This window comes from Balaenoptera musculus, chromosome 17 (genome assembly GCF_009873245.2).
Source record: "Balaenoptera musculus isolate JJ_BM4_2016_0621 chromosome 17, mBalMus1.pri.v3, whole genome shotgun sequence".
NCBI lineage: Eukaryota > Metazoa > Chordata > Mammalia > Artiodactyla > Balaenopteridae > Balaenoptera > Balaenoptera musculus.
In genome coordinates, this window is record NC_045801.1 from 1,626,429 (window position 1) to 1,643,874 (window position 17,446).

The 17,446-nt window shown below is 66.4% G+C and overlaps 1 protein-coding gene across 2 annotated transcripts in view; it reads right to left on the minus strand.

Annotated features, from left to right (window-relative positions):
* Nucleotides 1-17,446, minus strand: part of ADGRB1 (adhesion G protein-coupled receptor B1) — an 84,532-nt gene that overhangs the window by 19,061 nt on the left and 48,025 nt on the right. For both annotated transcript variants that reach the window (XM_036829778.1, XM_036829777.1), the window contains exons 18-22: nucleotides 9,751-9,892; nucleotides 3,580-3,683; nucleotides 2,223-2,325; nucleotides 1,277-1,427; nucleotides 738-807 (exon numbers count right to left, since the gene is read on the minus strand). In XM_036829778.1, the coding sequence (XP_036685673.1) occupies nucleotides 738-807; nucleotides 1,277-1,427; nucleotides 2,223-2,325; nucleotides 3,580-3,683; nucleotides 9,751-9,892 (570 nt within the window). The remainder of the gene's footprint in view (nucleotides 1-737; nucleotides 808-1,276; nucleotides 1,428-2,222; nucleotides 2,326-3,579; nucleotides 3,684-9,750; nucleotides 9,893-17,446) is intronic.

Sequence of the window (17,446 nt, forward strand, 5' to 3'; positions counted from 1 at the left end):
CAGCTCTGGGGTTGGTGTTCATACTTCCTTCCCAGTACTCACCCCGCGGGCTCTCATTCGAGTGCAGGGCGGTGCCTCAGGGCCTGGTCACGTCCTGTCCCCCTGGGGCTCTGCAGTGGGCCAGGCCTGCACAGCCCCGTCAGCCCCTCCTCCTGCCTCTAGCTGCCCTGTTCTTCCCCACATCCACAGCCACGGCCCTCCAGGCCTTGGTTCCTCTCCCCCCACCTTGGGAAGCCACACGGCCTCCAGGATAACCCCGAGCTTCCTGGCTTGGCGTTCAAGGCCCCTGGACCTGGCCCAGCCGACCCTTCAGGGCCTCAGTGACTTCATCTGTGAAATAGGCACCCCTACCTGCCCTGCCCTGCCCAGGGGCCATACAGCCCCCCTTATCCCCACACTGGCGCAGGGGTGCATCCCCTGTCGTGCGGATGGGGAAACTGAGGCTCTGAGAGGCTAAGGCACCTGTCCAAGGCCACGGAAGGAGGAAGTGAGGGCTCCAACCGCCCCAAGCCCTGTTTCTCTCGACCCCACTGCCCACTGCCGGGAGGAGCTGGCTGATGAGAGGCAGGGTGCCTCCCCAGGGCCCGGCCTCCAGCTCCCGGGGCCCTCACTCTCGCCCAGCCTTGACTTTCTCATCTGTGAGATGGGTGCCCAGCCAGCCCTCACCTTCTAGGGCAGTGGGAGGGTCTGGGGGAGCCGTGCGGCCTCCACCACGTCCCCACCCCGCCCCGACTCACTAGTTCATGGTGCTGTACCCTCTGGCCTTGGTAAATCCCACAGAAATGGCCACGACCAGCGCAGGGAGCCCTAGGGGAGGAGCAGAAAGAAAGGGCGTCGGTCCCCCCACCGTCCAAGGCCCCGCCCGTCTCAGGAGGGGGACCAAAACGCACCTCTGAAGCCCCTGAACAGAGGGCGACACTGAGCGTGTGAAAAAGGGGACAGGAGGTGGACGAGGACGAGGACCCACAGAAATGGGGGGGCACCGGGGGGGGTGCGGGGGGGGGCGCCGGAGCAGCACGTAACACGGGACGCCCAGCCACGGCTGAACTCCAGGTAAAGGAAGGAGAAACTTTCTATCGTGAGTATAGCCCAAATACTGGATGGGACGTCCTCATACCACAGAGTTACTCCCTCACCTGACATTCAAACACAACGAGGCAACCCCGTGGGGTGGAGGCCTGGAGGGAATCTCAGAGGACAGAGAGCTGCCAGGGGCCAGGAGGAGGGCTGGGTCACAGAGGGGTGCCCCGCCACCCTCCGGCCCCGTGGCGCTCACCCCAGCCCAGGCACAGGAAGCGCTTGCGGACGAGGCGGTTCCGGAGGCGGCCCGTCACGGCCATGTAGGACTGCCAGGCCTCGGTGAGCACCCAGCAGAAGGACGACAGGAAGAAGAAGTGCAGGAAGGCGGCCACCAGCGTGCACACCACCTGCGCGGGCGGGAGAGGCGGAGAGGCGCTCGCTCTCCGGACCCCGCCTGCCCCCCACCCCCGACCCTGCCGGCCCCGGCGACCCCGCCTGCCCCGGCGAGGGCCTGAGCCCAGCGTCACACCACCTGCGCGGGCGGGAGAGGCAGAGAGGCGCTCGCTCCCCGGACCCCGCCTGCCCCCCAGACCCCGCCTGCCCCCCCCCGACCCCGCCGGCCCAGCGTCCGCGCAGTGACCAGATCAACTCCCCAGGCAGGACGCCAGCCAGCGCCCACCCGCTCCACCACCCTGAGACGGGCTGTGGTACATCGTGGCCCTGGTGGGTGCTTGCGCGACTCCACCCACAAACTGCCAGGGACAGACACCCCTCTCCCCGGCTTCCTCACCCACTCACACGTGCACCAAACGCCGCAGGAGCCCACCCAAAAGCCCCGGCCTGAGCCCACCCGCTCAGCAGCTGGTCACCGGAGGCCACACGGCGAGGTACAGACAAGCTCAGACAGCCCGGTACCAATGGTGGGCCAGGGCCGGGGCTTGAGCTGGTTCATCTCAAAGCACCAGTCCAGCTGGAGACTCCAGACACCAAGTCCCCACGCCCTGGCCAGGTGGCAGCTCCCTCCGGCCTGAGCCACGTGGCTGCCGCGGCCAAAGGGCAGCAAAGGGGTCCGCACAGCTCTGGCACCCTCCTCCCTAAGCTTCCCAGGGTCGAGGCTTCTGCCGTGGGGCATCGCCACCGCTGCCATCAGCGCCCCCCAACCTGGACGCTGGGACGCGCGCGGCACAGCGCAGGCCGCTTACCTTATTGCGGGTCTGGGTCTGCCCAATGAGGATGAGGGCGTTGGAGGAGATGATGGACAGACAGAAGTTGATGAGGATGACGGACCGCTCTGAGCGGATGTACCTGTGGGAGAGGGTGGGCGGCCACGATCAGCGCCCAAAAGGGTCTCAGCTTCACAAGACCCGGGGTGCTGTGGCCACTAAGGCCAGCGCCACCTCCGCCCTGCAGGCACCGCGGCCGGCACCAGCACCGTCGTCATCCCCACCATCTCCAGCTCCATCACCACCACGTTCCCTCTGGGTCGCCAGCTCCATGGGGTCCTGAACACAGCTCACAGGGAAGGAGGTGCTTTGAAGACCATGGGCCAAAACCTCAGAACCACAGCGGCCTCGGGGGAGGGGCTGGGCCAGGGGGCCAAGCACGCCTCCAGGGGATTCAGGACAGATGGTGGGGGGGGGCTGGTGGGAGGGGCACTGGATGTTTCCGGGTCACTGACCCTCCGGTGCCTCTGCCCTCGGGCAGGATGGGGTGGGGGGGGCAGGAAAGCACGGGCGCCCCTCCCCCGACGGCCACATCGACCCCTCCTCGCTGGCCCCTGGCTGACATGGTGCTGCCCTTGGAGCTGACGCGCTAGGATCTGGCTGGGCCCAGGGGTGGCTGCTGGGCGGGTGACCTTGGCTTGACCCTCCCCGTCCTACTGTCCCAAACCCCTGCTCCTCCGGGCCCAAAGAGGGACGCTGGGGGAAGGGAGTCTATGCACACGTGTCCCTCGCCCCAGGGCTGGTGACCGGCTGGGACGGGGTCGCCCCACATCCCCGGGGCCAGCACTGGTCAGACAGCACCCAGGGCACAGGGGTCTGTGAAGAGGCCTGCGGCCTGGGGGAGGGGGTGTGGGGCAGGCGGCCCAGCAGAGGCCCCCATCCTGACACCTGACCCCGGGCTTGGGGAGTGACCTTGCACGTCCACGTGACAGAACAGACAACAGGCAGGGAAGTCGTGATCTTGGGGTCCCCGTGGTCACGGGCCAGGGTGCTCAGCTGGGGAGTGGGCTCGGGGCGCACCTGCCAGCACCTGTGAGCGGCGGTGCGGGCACAGCGCCAGGCAGGAGCAGGCAGGCCTGGCATCCCTGGCCTGCACCTGCGCCCCCACCATCAGTGCCACGCAGCGTCCACGGGACGGCCGCCGGCGAGGGCGGGGTGGTGGTGACGACGGAGTGACGGGTGCTGCTGACGGGGAAGCTGGGGAGGAAGGATGCTGGGTCCTCGCCCCCCACGGCTGCCCTCGATGGGAGAAGGGATAAGGCTCGACCCCAGTCACCCCCTTCCCGGGAGCTGTGTGCACCGTCCGCTCCCGCCCCGGCCCCGCCGGAAGCAGCACCTCCACACGGAGACGTAGATGATGATGAGCATGAGCAGGGTCAGGGACGACACGCCACAGCCCACGACGAGCGTCACCGACGGCACGGCCGCCTTCTCCATGTTCTGGCGGGTTCCGGGGCGGGGGACAGAGAACAGGGTGAGGGGGCCCAGGCAGACGTGCAGACTGAGGGCCCTGCAGGCTGCGGGGGGCGCCAGGGGAGCCTCCCCCCTCCCCCCCACATCCTCCGTAAGCGCCCCTGCCCCGCAGCCCTCGGCCGCCCTCCTGCAGCGCTCTGAGCAGCCCCCAACGCCAGCACCTTCCGGCCTGGGCTGTGCCCGGTGAGGGGTCTCATCTCCTGCTGAGGGCAGGGTCTCTGTGCCCCGCCCCGGCCCCACTGGTAGAATTAGAGTCGTGTGCCCAGCCTGGCAATACGCCCCCGACCAATCCCAGGGAAGGACTCCCCCACCCTGAGTCACAGGTGAGGTCACGGAGGCAGCAGGCCCAGCGCCCCGCCACGGACAGCTCTCCCTGGCTCCGTGGCTCTGCAGTTCCAGCCGCGGGCAGAAGCCACCGCTCTCTGAAGGGGCCCAAAGCTCCAGCTGCATCTAACGGGGCACTCAGCGCCCACCCCCCCAGACCTGGCCCCTCCCTGACACCCGCTCCACCCACAGCCTGCACCAGGCGCTCGACCACCTCCTCCCTCCGCCAGGCCCCTTCCATCTGGGCTGGCCCTCTGCCCTCCACGCCCCCAGGCCAGCCCCCGGGCTCTTCCCCAAGCAGCAGCCACTCTCAGAGTCTCCCATGCCACCCCACCACGGCCCAAGCTGCGTCCGAAGGCCCCAAAGGCCACCAGGCCTGGCCCTGCCCCCCTTCAGCTCGTGAGACCACCCCCCCCACACTGGGCTGTCCCCTCGTTCCCACTCAGCGCCTGGCTCAGCCATTCCCTCTGCCAGGATGCCCTGCCCAGCCGTCGCGTGGCAGTGCCTCGGGCCATTCTGGTCTTCACTTGTCCCCTCTCAGAGGGGCCAACGGACCCCACCGCTCCCCACCACGTGGCCCAGTGCAGCCCTAAGCACCGGCTGGTCCTTGCTTACGCATCCCTGCGTGCCCCCCGACGTGACCGCGTGAACCACGGCCACACCACAGCCCAGTGCCCAGCACACACGGCAGGCGGACCGCGTGTACTTGCTGAGGAATGACCCAGGTCCCTCTGTGTTCAAAACCCAAAGACAAATGGAGGGACTGGAGAGAGCGAGCACCCACGGCTTCCAGGGCTGGAGAGGACGGGAAAGCTCGGCCAGGGGACGAGGGGCTTCTCGTGGGCTCCCCACCCCAGAGCCGGCACCTTCCTGCCCATCCCAAGTCTAACTTGGCCAACACCCTTCAGACCCCTGCTGACCCCAGCACGTGGCAGAGCGAGACTCCCACCCACTTCCTAAAGCCACGGTGGCCCTTTCCGCCCTCAGATGGGACCTTCCACCTTCCTTGGGAGCCTAAGGTCCCGGGGCTCCTGCACAGGGCACCCCAGGGCCCACCCCACTTGACACAGCTGCCCCACCCCCACCCCCATGGTGACCGTGCTGTGCTCTCCATCCGAGGCCTGGACTGCCCTCCCCCACACTGAAGGCACCACCTCCCGCCCCCAGGCCCCTCTGCTGTCCCTCTGTCCCAGCCCTGTCCCATGGCTGGGGGTGCCTGTCTGTCCCTGCAGCCCGGTCTCCTCATGTCTGTGAGCCCCCCTCGGCCCGGCCTAGCATGGACGCTCGGTCAATGTGATTGGCTGGATGAATGGAGACCAGGAAGGCAGGCTCCGGAAAAATCGAGAAAGTCGTTCAAGGTCACCCAGGCAGTCAGCGATCCCTGGGGGCCTGGCCCGGGTGAGGCTCCAGCACAAACTTCTGTGTTTCCATACAGGCAGTTGGAGGGCCCCGGGGAAGGAGGGGGACTCCGGGCTGCGGCCAGCACCCCTGAACTCACCAGGTAACCTCGGAGCCCCGGCCAGCCACGCAAGTCATGGGTGGCCGAGTAAGTGGCTCAGGCCTGCTTCGTGGCTGGCTCCGGCCCCGACCTCCGTGGCCATCTGCCTCCATCTGCCCTCATTAGGCCTGGCAGCCACATGTCCGCCAGCTCGCCCACCTGCCCTCCCGTACCCTCCTCCTCCTCTCCGCCTGGCTCATCCGTCACTTCTGACAGCCCTAGCCCTGCAGGTTCTCAACAATGTGGGGAGGAAACAGGTAACAGAATTGTGGGCAGGGGTGTCAGGGATCTCAAGGTCTTGTTGGGAGGGCTGGACCGGAGACCTTAAGGGTGAGAGACTGGGCCCAATCTACACAGAGAGCAGGCAGAAGCAGGCCGGCCTCCTGCTGGAGACTGGCTCCCCAGCCAGGCTCCATGCCACCCCAGGGCCTTTGCACATGCTGGTCCCGCCACCCAGTGCTCTTCCCCTGACCTTCACACGGCTGGCTCTTCTCTCGGCTTGGCTGTCACCTCTGCACAGAGGCTCTCGCTGGACATTCAATCTGAGCCAGCCCCTCATCTCTCTGCCCGTCACCTTGTCTTGAGTCTCTTCAGGGCACCGGCCCCTCCCCCCCCACCTTTACTTGTCATTTACGTGGTTGTTGTTAGCTTCCACCACGTGAATACCCTACATGCAATCTTCTCCCAACTCTTACACGTCTCATGCGCCCTAAACACTGATTTCCTTGCTATGGCACTGTCTTTATCCCGTCTCCGCTCCAACACCACACGTGGCTCACAGCTACCCACGCGAACGAGCCCTACTCCAACATTGCCTGATCCCTGATCCCGGTCACACGCTGAGCCTTGATTCTGGTCAGATTAGTAGCCCGGTTTCGGGCACATCACAGAAGCGACGCCACCAACAACGATGGCTTACAGACTGTTTACTACACGCCAGGCTGTGTGGATGCTGTAAATACCTCACCAGGTTCAGTCCCCACCAGGCTCTGAGGCAGGTGGCCTCGCCCCCTCAGATGTGACTCAGAGCAGTTACTCAACCCTCCGTGGTCACAGGCCTGCAGCGGCACAGCCGGGACCTGACACTCTGGCTGCACGCAAGGGGGAGGATGCCTGGGTCTCATCTTCCTTCACTCCATGCCCCCCGGGATCTAACCCCTCCCTGGCTCCTGGGGTGTGACCACAGCACCCCTCCTCTTCCGTCCCCTCTGGGGGCCTTGCTCTGGACTCCGGTCCCGAGACCACGCCATACCCCGAGATGCCAGCGGCCTCTGCCCGCTCAGACCGAATCCCCACGCCCCACGCACACACCCAACTCCGCGGGTGGAGACAGGCGGCATCCACCCCCACCCTCAGCCCAGCTCTCCGCTGCCACCACCCCACCTGCTGGTGGGTTATTCCGCCCTCACACCTGCTGGGATCCCTCCAGGACCCAAGCCCACCACCTCCCAGCCACCCAGCTCCACTGACCTCGGGCTGAAGCTCTAGCTCGCCCGGGCCCCGGCCTCGCTGCAGCGCCCGCGCCCCAGTCCTGCCTGCCCTCTGAGCTCCACCCGATCTCCCGCTTGCTTCTTGCCTTTCTCACCCTCCCGGGGGCGACCATCACTCCTCCCCACCGAGCCTGCTGGGAACTCCTGCTCACCCCTCAGGGCCCTACTCCACACCTCCTCCTTGTGCCCGTCTCCCAAGCTACCCCTGGAAGGAAGGAGGCTGGTGCTGAGCCCCCAGAGCGCCTCCTCCCTCCAGCCTGGGCTTGTCTCCCCGTCAGACCCCGTGTCCCTCGAGGGCCCAGCTGCAGGCACTCAGAGGGGTCGGCACAGCGTGATGGGCTGTCTTCCTCTCCCTCTCGGCCCCTCCCCACTCAGCATCTCTGGGGCCAGAGCTGGCTGGCTGGGAAAAGGGAGGAAGGTGGCGATAGATCTGAGAGCAGGTGAGCACAGGGGAGCAACCAAGCACAGGCCAAGCCCCCCCCGACCCCGCGCCCTCCCAGCATGCTCCTCTGAGCCACGCCCAGGCCTTCAGGGGGTCACAGGATCAGCCGGAGCCCACTACTATGCCATCTGACAGAGGAGGAAACTGGGGCTCCCAGCGGCCAGGCAGCCTGCCCTTGGTCCCACGGCCACTGACAGCTCCCGAACCCTCGGACTCAGCTGCCTCCTCTGGGATGTGGGGATGGGGTGCCCCGACCTGCCAGCCTGCGTCTCACCCTCCTGTGCAGATCAGGCTGACACCAGATGCCCCTCTGACTGCAGCTGCTGACCGCCCCCCCATAAACAAAGCCTTGAACCCTTCAGAGACCAAAGCTCTGCCTGCCCACCCTGGCACAGGGCTCCCGTCCGCTCACCCTCAGAGGCACCAGTACAGGTCAGCTCTTCCTAGAAAGGCCCCCTGGGCATCCCACTCCTCCGCCCCCGGAGTTCCACCGGCGTCAGCTGCCCACCCCTCACCCAACACGCTCTCCATGCCAGGTGGCCCAGGGCTCAGCCCCTGAGCGGGATGCCACGTTTCGTGGATGCAGTGGCCCTGCCACGCTCCAGGCCCCGTCCAGGAGGGTCCCTGTCAACCGGCAAGCCCTCGCAGCCACCCGGAGCAGCACGCGGCCATTTCCGTTTTACAGGTGAAAAAACCGAGGCTCAGAGAGACTGAAGGCCAGTCTAGGGTCACCGTGTGTAAGGGACAAGCCTGCATTTCAAGATTCCACTGGCACTGACCTCCTACAGGCCAGACCCTGGGCTGGGAGAGGGGATCTGGGCATGTGTCCCGCTCTGGAGCGCCCCCCTGCCCCCCAAGGAAGGGCAGCCCCCAAGGTGGGCCCTGCCTTGCTTGCTCCGGCCTCGCAGGGGACCCAGGAAGTCCCAGCCCCATTGGTTTCTCGCCTGTGCAGAAAGCCATCTCTTCCGGGGAGCCCCCAGCATGGCCCCGGCTGCTGCCTTCAGGGGCCTGCCCCCAGAATCAGCAGCACCAACAGTCCTGTCACAGGGACAGCCTGAGGGGGAGGGCACACTGGGATCAGGGCCAAGACCACAGATCCCTGTCCAGCAGAGTCACCCCAAGACTTTGAGCAAGCCCCCCACCCCAAGCCTCGATTTCCCCGTTGATAGAAGGGTTAGTGGCAATGACCTCTAAGGTCCTGTCCAGCTCTGACCCTCCAGGGGATCCTGGCTGACAATATCGCTCTCTCTCCCCACGTCTCAGAGGACAAAGGAGGGGGGCAGACTGTTCTCAGAGAGGCCTGGAACCATCTTCCACATGGAAACTGGGGTTCCATGAGCAGAGAGCTGCGCCACCCCCATCTGACGAGGGCCAGCCACCCCAAATGCCCCCACGTCGGTGTCCCGCTCCCGGTGCGTCCTCCATATCTGCTGCCTGAGGACCCTTCCACACCAGGCCGGGGCCAGGGGGCTCAGTGAGCAAAGACCCCTACCCTTTCCCTCCTCGGGGGGCCTAGTGACCCAGCTGGGGGATGCGGCTTTCCTAGGTCCAGCGAGCGCAGCTTGGCCCTGGGCAAGAGCGCCCACCAGCCCCAGTTGGCCGGCCCCAGCCAGCAAGCTGGCCCCAGATGCTGTCGCCATAGAAACTGGCAGCCCCCACAAGAATCACGAGAACAAAAAGGAGGCCCCTGAGATGATGGGGCCTTCCTGGGGAGGGCTGCCAACCTGGGCCAAGCCCAGCACCCTCTCCACCCCCGGGACCCCTACTTGGGGACGCAGCTGCCTCCAGAGACCACCGTCCACTTGGGGTGGGTGGGGTGGCAGCTCCTCCCCCTCCCTCTCCCAGGCAGGCCAGGAGCCCGCCGCCCGCTGGGGGAAGGCACCCCACCAAGTGAAGGTGTCTGCCCGGCTCTGCCAGGCCAAGCCCTCCTCCAGCCCCTAGGGCCCGGGGCCCAGACTGCCCGGCTGCCCTGAGGACCGGCTCCCTCCAGGGTCCTAGGCCCCCAAAGAGAGTGGGGGGGGGACTCACTCACCCATCAGTCACTCTCGGGGCCCCGGCCCGGCTCCTCCCAGGTCAGTCCCCAACTCCACACCGCCACCCACTCAGCTCCCACCCGCCCTCTCTAGAGGCCCGGGCCCCGCCGGCCAGGCCACGGGGGGCGGCGGGGCGCAGCCCCCCTTCCCCGAGCCGGCCCGGAGGCGACAGTCGGCCCCGGAAGCCCCCGCCCCGCGCGCCCCCGCCCCGTCCGCCCGCCCGCCGCGCGCCCGGCTGGGGTCTCACCGCGTCGGCGCTGAGCTGGGCTAAGATGGCGAAGGTGGAGAGCCGGTCACAGAGGCAGCGCGTCCGGAGGGCGTCGAGGGGCACCGTGCGGCAGCCGCGCCACGACCAGGGCCCGAGCTGCGGGGGGGCGGGGGAGGAGGGTCTGGGGGGCGGGACACACGGGGGGAGGGGAGACAGGGGCGGCGTGAGCGGCTGCCGGCCGCGCCCGGGCCCCGCGTCCCCGGCCCGCGCCCGCACCTGCGCCCGCCGCCGCGCGCGCCCCGCCGGCCCCCGGAGCCCCGCGCCCCATGGCCGCCGCCGAGCCACGGGAGAGCGACTCGCGGGAGCGCGGGCCTGCGGGGCCGGCGGGGTGCCGAGCCCTGGCCTCGCGCCCGGAGAGCGCCCCGCCCCAGCGCCGGGCCGGGAGGGGCGCGTGGGCGCACGTGGAGCCGGGCGCCAGCTGGGGGGCGCGGCGGCCTGCGGTGCGCGCGCGGGCCGGGGCGGGATGAGGGGCGCCTCTGCGCCTTCGCCCCCGGACCCCGCGTCGCGCTGGTGACCTTGGGACCGCCCTGCTCCTAAGGCCACCTCCCCCGGCCCCGGCCCCGATAGGCCTTCCCCACGGGGTCGGGTCGGGGAAGCAGCCTGAGCGTGCGCCCTGCCACCTGACCCAGGGCCCTCTTGCTGTCTGCCGCTCGGGTGGCTCTGGTTCCCTTGAAACCAGCGCTTGTTAGGGCCTCAGTGCGCCGGACTGAACTACTCTGCGAACCAGTCGCTGTTGATCTAAGTCCCCCACCCCCATGCCGGCCCACTTGTCTGGCAGCGTCCAGCCAGGCACGCCCGCAAAAGGTGCCCATGGAGTGCCCTCCCCAGGGCCCTGGACCTGCAGGCTGGAGGGCTCCAGGCTGAAGAGTCGAGACTGAAACCGCCGTTCGGGAGCCCCAGCTGGGAGTGGTCTCCTTCTGACCCCAGGGCCGAAAAAGCCCCCTTGCCCCCCCAAATAACTCAGACCCGGTGTCTGCCCCGGGACTTTGGGGGGGAAATTCCAGGTCTCTGCGGCAAGGGTCCACCCCCGGCCCGCCCTAGATCCCTCAGCCCCAGCCCCAGAAGGAGGGAGCGGCAAGGTGCCTTCCAAAGCCTTCAGCCTGTCTCCCCCATCCCAGCCCCTCTGTATGGAAGGCGGGCTGGGGGCTGAGTGGCTCCCACCCTGTGCACTCCCAGGGGATCCCTGAGCCCCACGCACTGAGCAGACGTCTGCTTAACACCTGGATTTGCAAGCAACCATCCTGGGCTACCTCCTGGCTGTGTCACCTGGGAAGTCAGCTACCAGCCCTAGCTTCAGTTTCCTCATCTCTAAAATGGGGAGGAGACGGTCGGGAGAATGACATGGGACACCGTCAAGGCCACCCCCCCACCCGCCCCAGCCCAGCCCAGCAAGAACGTGTTTAAGAAAGCTTAGGGTCTCAGCTTCGGGCATCCCAGAACCCAGAGCTGCTTCTGTTGAATTTGAGATGTTATACAATCTCCTTTCTGAGCTTCAGGCCCCAGGGGAGAAGGGACACACTCTGGGCCTGCTGGATGCCCTCGAGTCTGCTTTTCTCTCTTCATTTTCCCCCCATGGGGAAGGGCCTGACCCTGTTTTACAGAGGAGGAGAACTGAGGCCCAAGGTGACAGCTAGGCAGAGGCTAGGCCCTGGCTCCGCGGGGTGCATCAGGGCTCTGTGGCCTCAGAAGACTCCATCCCCCACGCCTGTCTGCTACTCTCTGAAGTGCAGCAAGAGGAGGGGACAGCCCTCTCACTAGCACTGGCCCCTGAGCCCATGGGGGCCAGGGTTTGGGGGCCCAAAGCTCATCCATCTTAGGGGCCCTCATAAAGAATGCCTGGGAGGGCCCCCGGATGACCACGCCTCCACCTGAGCCTTCCCAGCTTGGCCCACCTGAACCCGTGCTGGCCCGGGAGGAGCCGAGGTGTGCCTGACGACACAGCACAGCAGGGCCCAGGCAGGGCCAGGGCCAAGGCCACAGCCTTGACCGCAGCCCCTGGGATGGAGGCCAGGGGCTCGGCTGCCTGTGTGGTCCCACCTCCCGGGCCGCCATCCCGCACACCCGGCGTCCCTGGCGTGGAGTGGAGCAGAAGTCAAGACCTATTAAGGCCCTGGTGGAGACCTTTTCTCCCCTTCCTTCCTCTAGAAAAGAAGACCCTGATAACCACAGAACCAGAAACAAGACCTGGGGGATGGAAGGATCAGGAAAGGGAGTGCGGGGCCCTGGAGCGGCCTGGGAGATCCAGCCTGGTCCTCCCGCACCCTCAGCGGGGGTTTATCAAGGCCTCACTCAGCCGTGCTGGGCACATCACACTCCTATCTCCCCTCATCCCCCAGCACCACGCAGAATGGGCACAGGGTGCTGAGCCCCAGCTGCCCTCAGTCCCTCCCAGCCCCAGAGCACCCCGTCCTCACGCCTGGGGTGCGCGTGCAAGTCACTGACCAGACGCCGAGACGGCCAAGGAAATGCAGCCCAGAAGTCCCCAAGACCCAGGACCTGCGGGGAGGAGGAGGCCGGCGGGCTGTTCCGGCCTGGAGACAGCGCCCGCCTCTCGCTCAGGCTTGCCCACGACGCTGGCCGCGTGCCCGCTCCTAAGCGCAGGAGTCTGTGGCCGGCCGGTCCTGGGTTCAAGTCTCAGCTCTAGTTTTCACAGATCAAGGCACGGACGCTGCCTCAGCCCTCCTGCTCTGAGTCGGGGGGGGGACCCCGAACCCATCTTTTCCGCCTGCTGAAGGCTGCTGGGAGGGGTGGGAAGGGACAGCACCCCGAGGCCCGGGGTGAGGGGAGCCAGGCTGGCTGGGGCCGGCAGGCTGGCAGGTTCCCAGGCAGTGCTGGCGGGTCTGCAGGGCGCCAGGCTGACAGCGGCTGGCCACCTCCTGGGAGAAGGCCAGCCCAGGCTGCTGGTTAGCCCCACAGGACTCCTGCTATGGGCACTAATTAGCTTATCAGCCTCCCAGAGGAGGGGACGACGAAGAGCACTGCCCACTCTGCTGACGGGTCCGGCCAGGGCTTGCCCCTGCAGCCTCAGGCCACGGAGGGCACGAGGAGGGCTCCGCCCCTGGTCCAGAGAACCAGCTGCTGGGGCTGGCAGCCTGGGAGGTGGGCAGCTTCTGGGCTCACCCAGACCCTGCAGGACCTCAGTGCAGGCTCCCTGGCCTTGGCCTCTCCCCACTCCACTGTCCCCCTGGCTCTGGCAGGCCACTGACAGGCGACACAGGGACAGGGACCCCCTCCTCGTCCCCTCCCCCACCTCAATATTAATAGCTTCCTGTGCATTTTATCATTTAATCTTTGCAATAATCCTCAACTCAGCTGTGTAGATACAGAAACTGAGGCTCAGAGAAGTGGTATGATTGCCCGAGGCCACACAGCAAGACAGCAGGAGGGCCAGGATTCCAGTTTTTTGTCTGTCTGACCAACCTACAAGGCCTACAGTATTTGAGCCACTGAACTCCGAGGAGCAAATCTGAAAGGGACCCTCAAGGATGGCCCAAGGCCCAGACCAGGCGGAGGGCGGCCTGCCTAAGGCCCGTCCCACACCAGGGCAGAGCTCGGTCAGTGGAGGTTTCCCAGGCCATTAGCTGAGCTTCCTGTGTTGCGCTGGGCATCAGTTGAGGGCTGGCTGGAGCAGGACGGGGGGCGGTGGTCCCTAACAGGTGGACCCTCGCTTGCATCTTAGGCACACCCTGAACTGGGAAAGGTCAGGGTACCCTCAGCCCTCTTTCTTCAACAAAACCTCCAGGACGTATCCTCTTATACCCACAACATCTGGAAGTTCTTCACCATGTCTGACCGAAATCCTTCCTGCTGCAGGTGACACCTGTTACCATCTCTGCAACACAGGCAGGTCGTTCCCTCCTCACACACACTCCCACATGTGGGAGACCATTGGTCGCCTCCTGACTGAGCTTCAGAAACTTGGAATATCTGGGTCACAGAGCCACGCCCCCCCTCCCAGGCCCAGGCCCGAGGAATCTGGGTCAGTGACACCCACCTGCGCCTCCCCATCCCCCAGGTCCAGGGCGAGAGGAGGAGCTGGAGCCGGGGCCCCTGCCAGCACCAGGAGGGCGGGAGCCCCTCCCTGCCTGAGTTGAGGGGAGGTTGCAGGGGGCCCTGGGCCCCTCAGATCAGAGCTCCCAGAGAAAGGCTGTGCCTCCCCCATTGACCAGGGCCCCCAGGAAGGTCCAGCCACTGCCCACCCCTCTGCAGGCCACCGGTCCCTCACCACAGGCTCCTCCCACCCTGCTCCTACCAAAGCCCCCAAGTCACCAAACCCAAGGGACAATTTCCCGTCCCTTTTACTCCACTTCTGAGCTCTGAGCCGGCACCCCTCCACACGGGCCCCCACTGTGCGTCCTGACCCTGAGCTGAGACCTGAGTCTCCTCTGCCGCCCCCACCCCTTGGACGCCTTGGGGTCGGTCCTGAGTACACCGTGTGTCCTCCGTTCACCACCACGCCACCCTCATCCACCCCCTCGCTCCCTGGGCAGCTGCCTCCTGCTCCCGCCTCCCCGGCCCCACGTGCTCCTTGAGAAAGTGTTAGGCCAGTCACCGCCACGGTGAACGCGGCCCCTCCGGTGGCTGTCCGTGCCCTGAACACCGACCAGCTGGGCCCGGCCTGGACGGCTCTGCCTCCACAGCCACAGCCACGGGCCAGCCAGCGCCCCGGCTCTCACGGCGAGGCCATCCCTGACCCGTGGCCTCCATCCGCGGGTCCTCCCGCCTCGGCCCGGTTCTCCCGCCACGTGTGATGGCCTGATGCTCCCACCTGCATCCTCCTCTGGGAGGGCAGGACCGGGGCCTGGCTGGCTCACCCCGCTGCCCGCACCCCAGTGGGGTCGGAGTGCTCAGCCAGGACTTGCTATGGGTGGACAAGCAAGGCCCCTCTTTGCCGCTCCAACCTGGCGGCGGCGGCCTCCAGGACCCTCCCTCCCTCCTTCCTTCTCATACCTACAGACCCATCAGCAACTGACCTTCCTTGCAAAATGCACTGAGAGTCTCACTTCTGCTCCCCACGCTGTGGCTACCACCCTGGTGGGACCCACCACTGCCAGCCTCCGCCCTGCCCTCCACCGCCTGTCCCCGCGCCACCAGCTGAAATATGCCAGGACACATCATCCTCTGCTCAAGACCTTCCCCCGGCTCCCTCCTCGCTCAGGGACCCACAGCCCCTGGGGACTGGCCACCCCCTCCCTGAGCCTCCCCGCTCTCCCCCTTGAGCCTCCCCTCCAGCCACACTCAGACCGTGAGTCCCGGCTCCACGCAACTCCCGCCCGGTGCAGACCCGCCTCACTCAGCACCTGTGCCAGAGCCACAACCTTATCCCGGTGCCCAGGTGAGGTGGCTCAGAGAAGGCAGCCTGGCCCCCACCCAGCTCAGGAGACCCCGCAGGGGACCTCCTCTGGGGCCCAGGGTGGGGGGGAGCCACGGCATGTCGGAGGCCCTGGGAGGAGGCTCGGCCTATGGCACCCCTCCGTCCCGGTCCCTGCCGTGCCCGTACGTGCTCGTCCGTCCCCGCCCCGGGAGGAGGAACTGGGCACCTGAGGCCTGTTCCCACCTCTGGGCCAATTCCCTACCGGCCACTCAGAGCTGAGCTGCCTGCCTTATGAAGTGGGCATAAATCCTCCCCCACATGCTGTGGGGAGAACATAGGGACACAATGCCCAGCACAGGTCCCGGCACACTCGTGGGACATCAGGGGACAGTAACAGAGGGTGCGTGGAGAGCCCCCCGCCGGCCCGCTGAGCCAGGGCCTTCACTACATTCAGGATGCCTCCTGCCAGCCCACGAAGCAGGTGCTATTATGGGACGGTGTGCATCAGGGTCCCCTGGGGTTTGATGGGCTAATTCACAGTGGAGTGTGAATGACTCACAGGTGTCCCCCCACACAGCAGAGAGAAGCCAGAGTGGGCACAGCTCACCCCAATGAGGGAAAAGGGAGTGGGCAAGGTGTCTCTGCAGGCAGGGGCTTCTAGGAGCCCCTGAAAACTCCTCAGACTGGCCATCGTGCTCCCCAAACCATGCATTCCAGGCACAAGCCCTGCTGAATCACGCTTCACACATCCAGGGTGCCTACCTCCCACCTCCGCCTACTGACCTCTGACCCACAGACCAAGGCTTGTGCTGAGCCTCCTCTTCCAGGGAGCCTGCCTGGATAAGCCGTGAGTTCCTGAGCGTTGCACCTGGCTCCTCCAACAGGTCCTACCCTGCTGCCGTGCTGGGGCTCCCTTCTTGGGTCCTACCTCACCCAGCGGCTGGAGCTCATCATGACTCCCAAGCACCCCGTCACCCCCACTATCCCAGCCCTGGCAGCCCTGCCTGCATGCGCCAGCCCAGAGGAACCACCGGTGACTCAGAACACAGGCGCCCTCTCCTGCCTCCAGGCCTTGATCTTGACCAGTCCCTCTGACCACACACCCGCCTGTCCCCTGGCTGACTCAGCCTCGTCCTTCGGGGCTCCCCCGAGGCATTGTCATCTCCAGGAAGCCTCCTCAACCTCCTGCTCTGTGCCCAACCCCCATCTGGTCACTGGCCTGTGAGAACCCCCAGGGCAAGCCCAGGTCAGCTCCATCCCCTCTTGGCTCAGGGCCTGGGGGCAATGATTGTGGCCCTGGGGACCCTGGGGGATGGATATCTGCCTGACCTGGGTCTTGCTGAGTGCATCACCAGGTGAGACCCATGCCCCCTCAGGCCTGCGTCCCTGCCCGCGTGGGGCTGGCTCTCGCGGCACTGATAGTGTCTCAGGCTGGCTCAGCATCCGTGGGGCTGTGACCAGGGCCTCCAGGGCTTCTCACATTCCCCACGATGCCACGATGCCAATCTCCTGGCTCCCACCTGGCACCAGCCATGCTCTGAGTCAGGGCTTCCGGCCGCAGGCCTGCCCCCAGGCTAGAAACCTGGCCATTCTCAGGGCTCAGCAGCTCTTCGCCTGACCCACCCCACCCACCTGGGCAAGGCCACCGGGGCCCCTGGAGAGGCTGGGACCCTGAGCTCCCCAGCCTCGCAAGGAAGTCATCTGGCCTGGGAGGGCCAGGGTCCCGCTAAACCCCATCCTACCTGCCAACTCCTCCCATCTCAGAGCCCTGCACCCCAGGAACCCTACCTGAGCCCTTTGCCCCTCACTCAGACCTTCGCCTGGTGCACCTCTGGCCCGGCTCTGTCCAGCCTGTCACCTACCCCTACCAGCTGAGGGGCCAGCGCCTCGACACCCCACCCCCTCACACTCCAGCCACTGGTGCAGCTGGGGGTCAGGCTGGTCCATCACTCACTCATTCAGCAAGCGCGTCCCTCGCCCGCCTGCTCAGGCCCTGTGCTGGGCACTGGGCACCTCCACAGGCACTTCCCTGGCTCCAGGAGATCCCAAGCCTCACCACCCTCAGCTGGCCCAGCTTTGTCTCCTCCAAGACACCCTCCCAGACTGCGTGGCCTCGTGAGCACTCCCCTCTGCCCTCCACCCCACCCTCTCATCTCCTCGGGCTGGCGTCTGACCCTGTCTGCTGCAGTCTACCTCCAAAACTGTGCCATGGGAGCGTCCTGGTTCCCATGGGGGGTGGCTTCAAATCCCCCAAAGAGCTGAGACCACCACCACCTTAACTGTCACCACAGCCTCCACCCTCATGGCTCTCACTGAAACTACCACCAACATCAATAACATCACCATCACCATCACCACCAA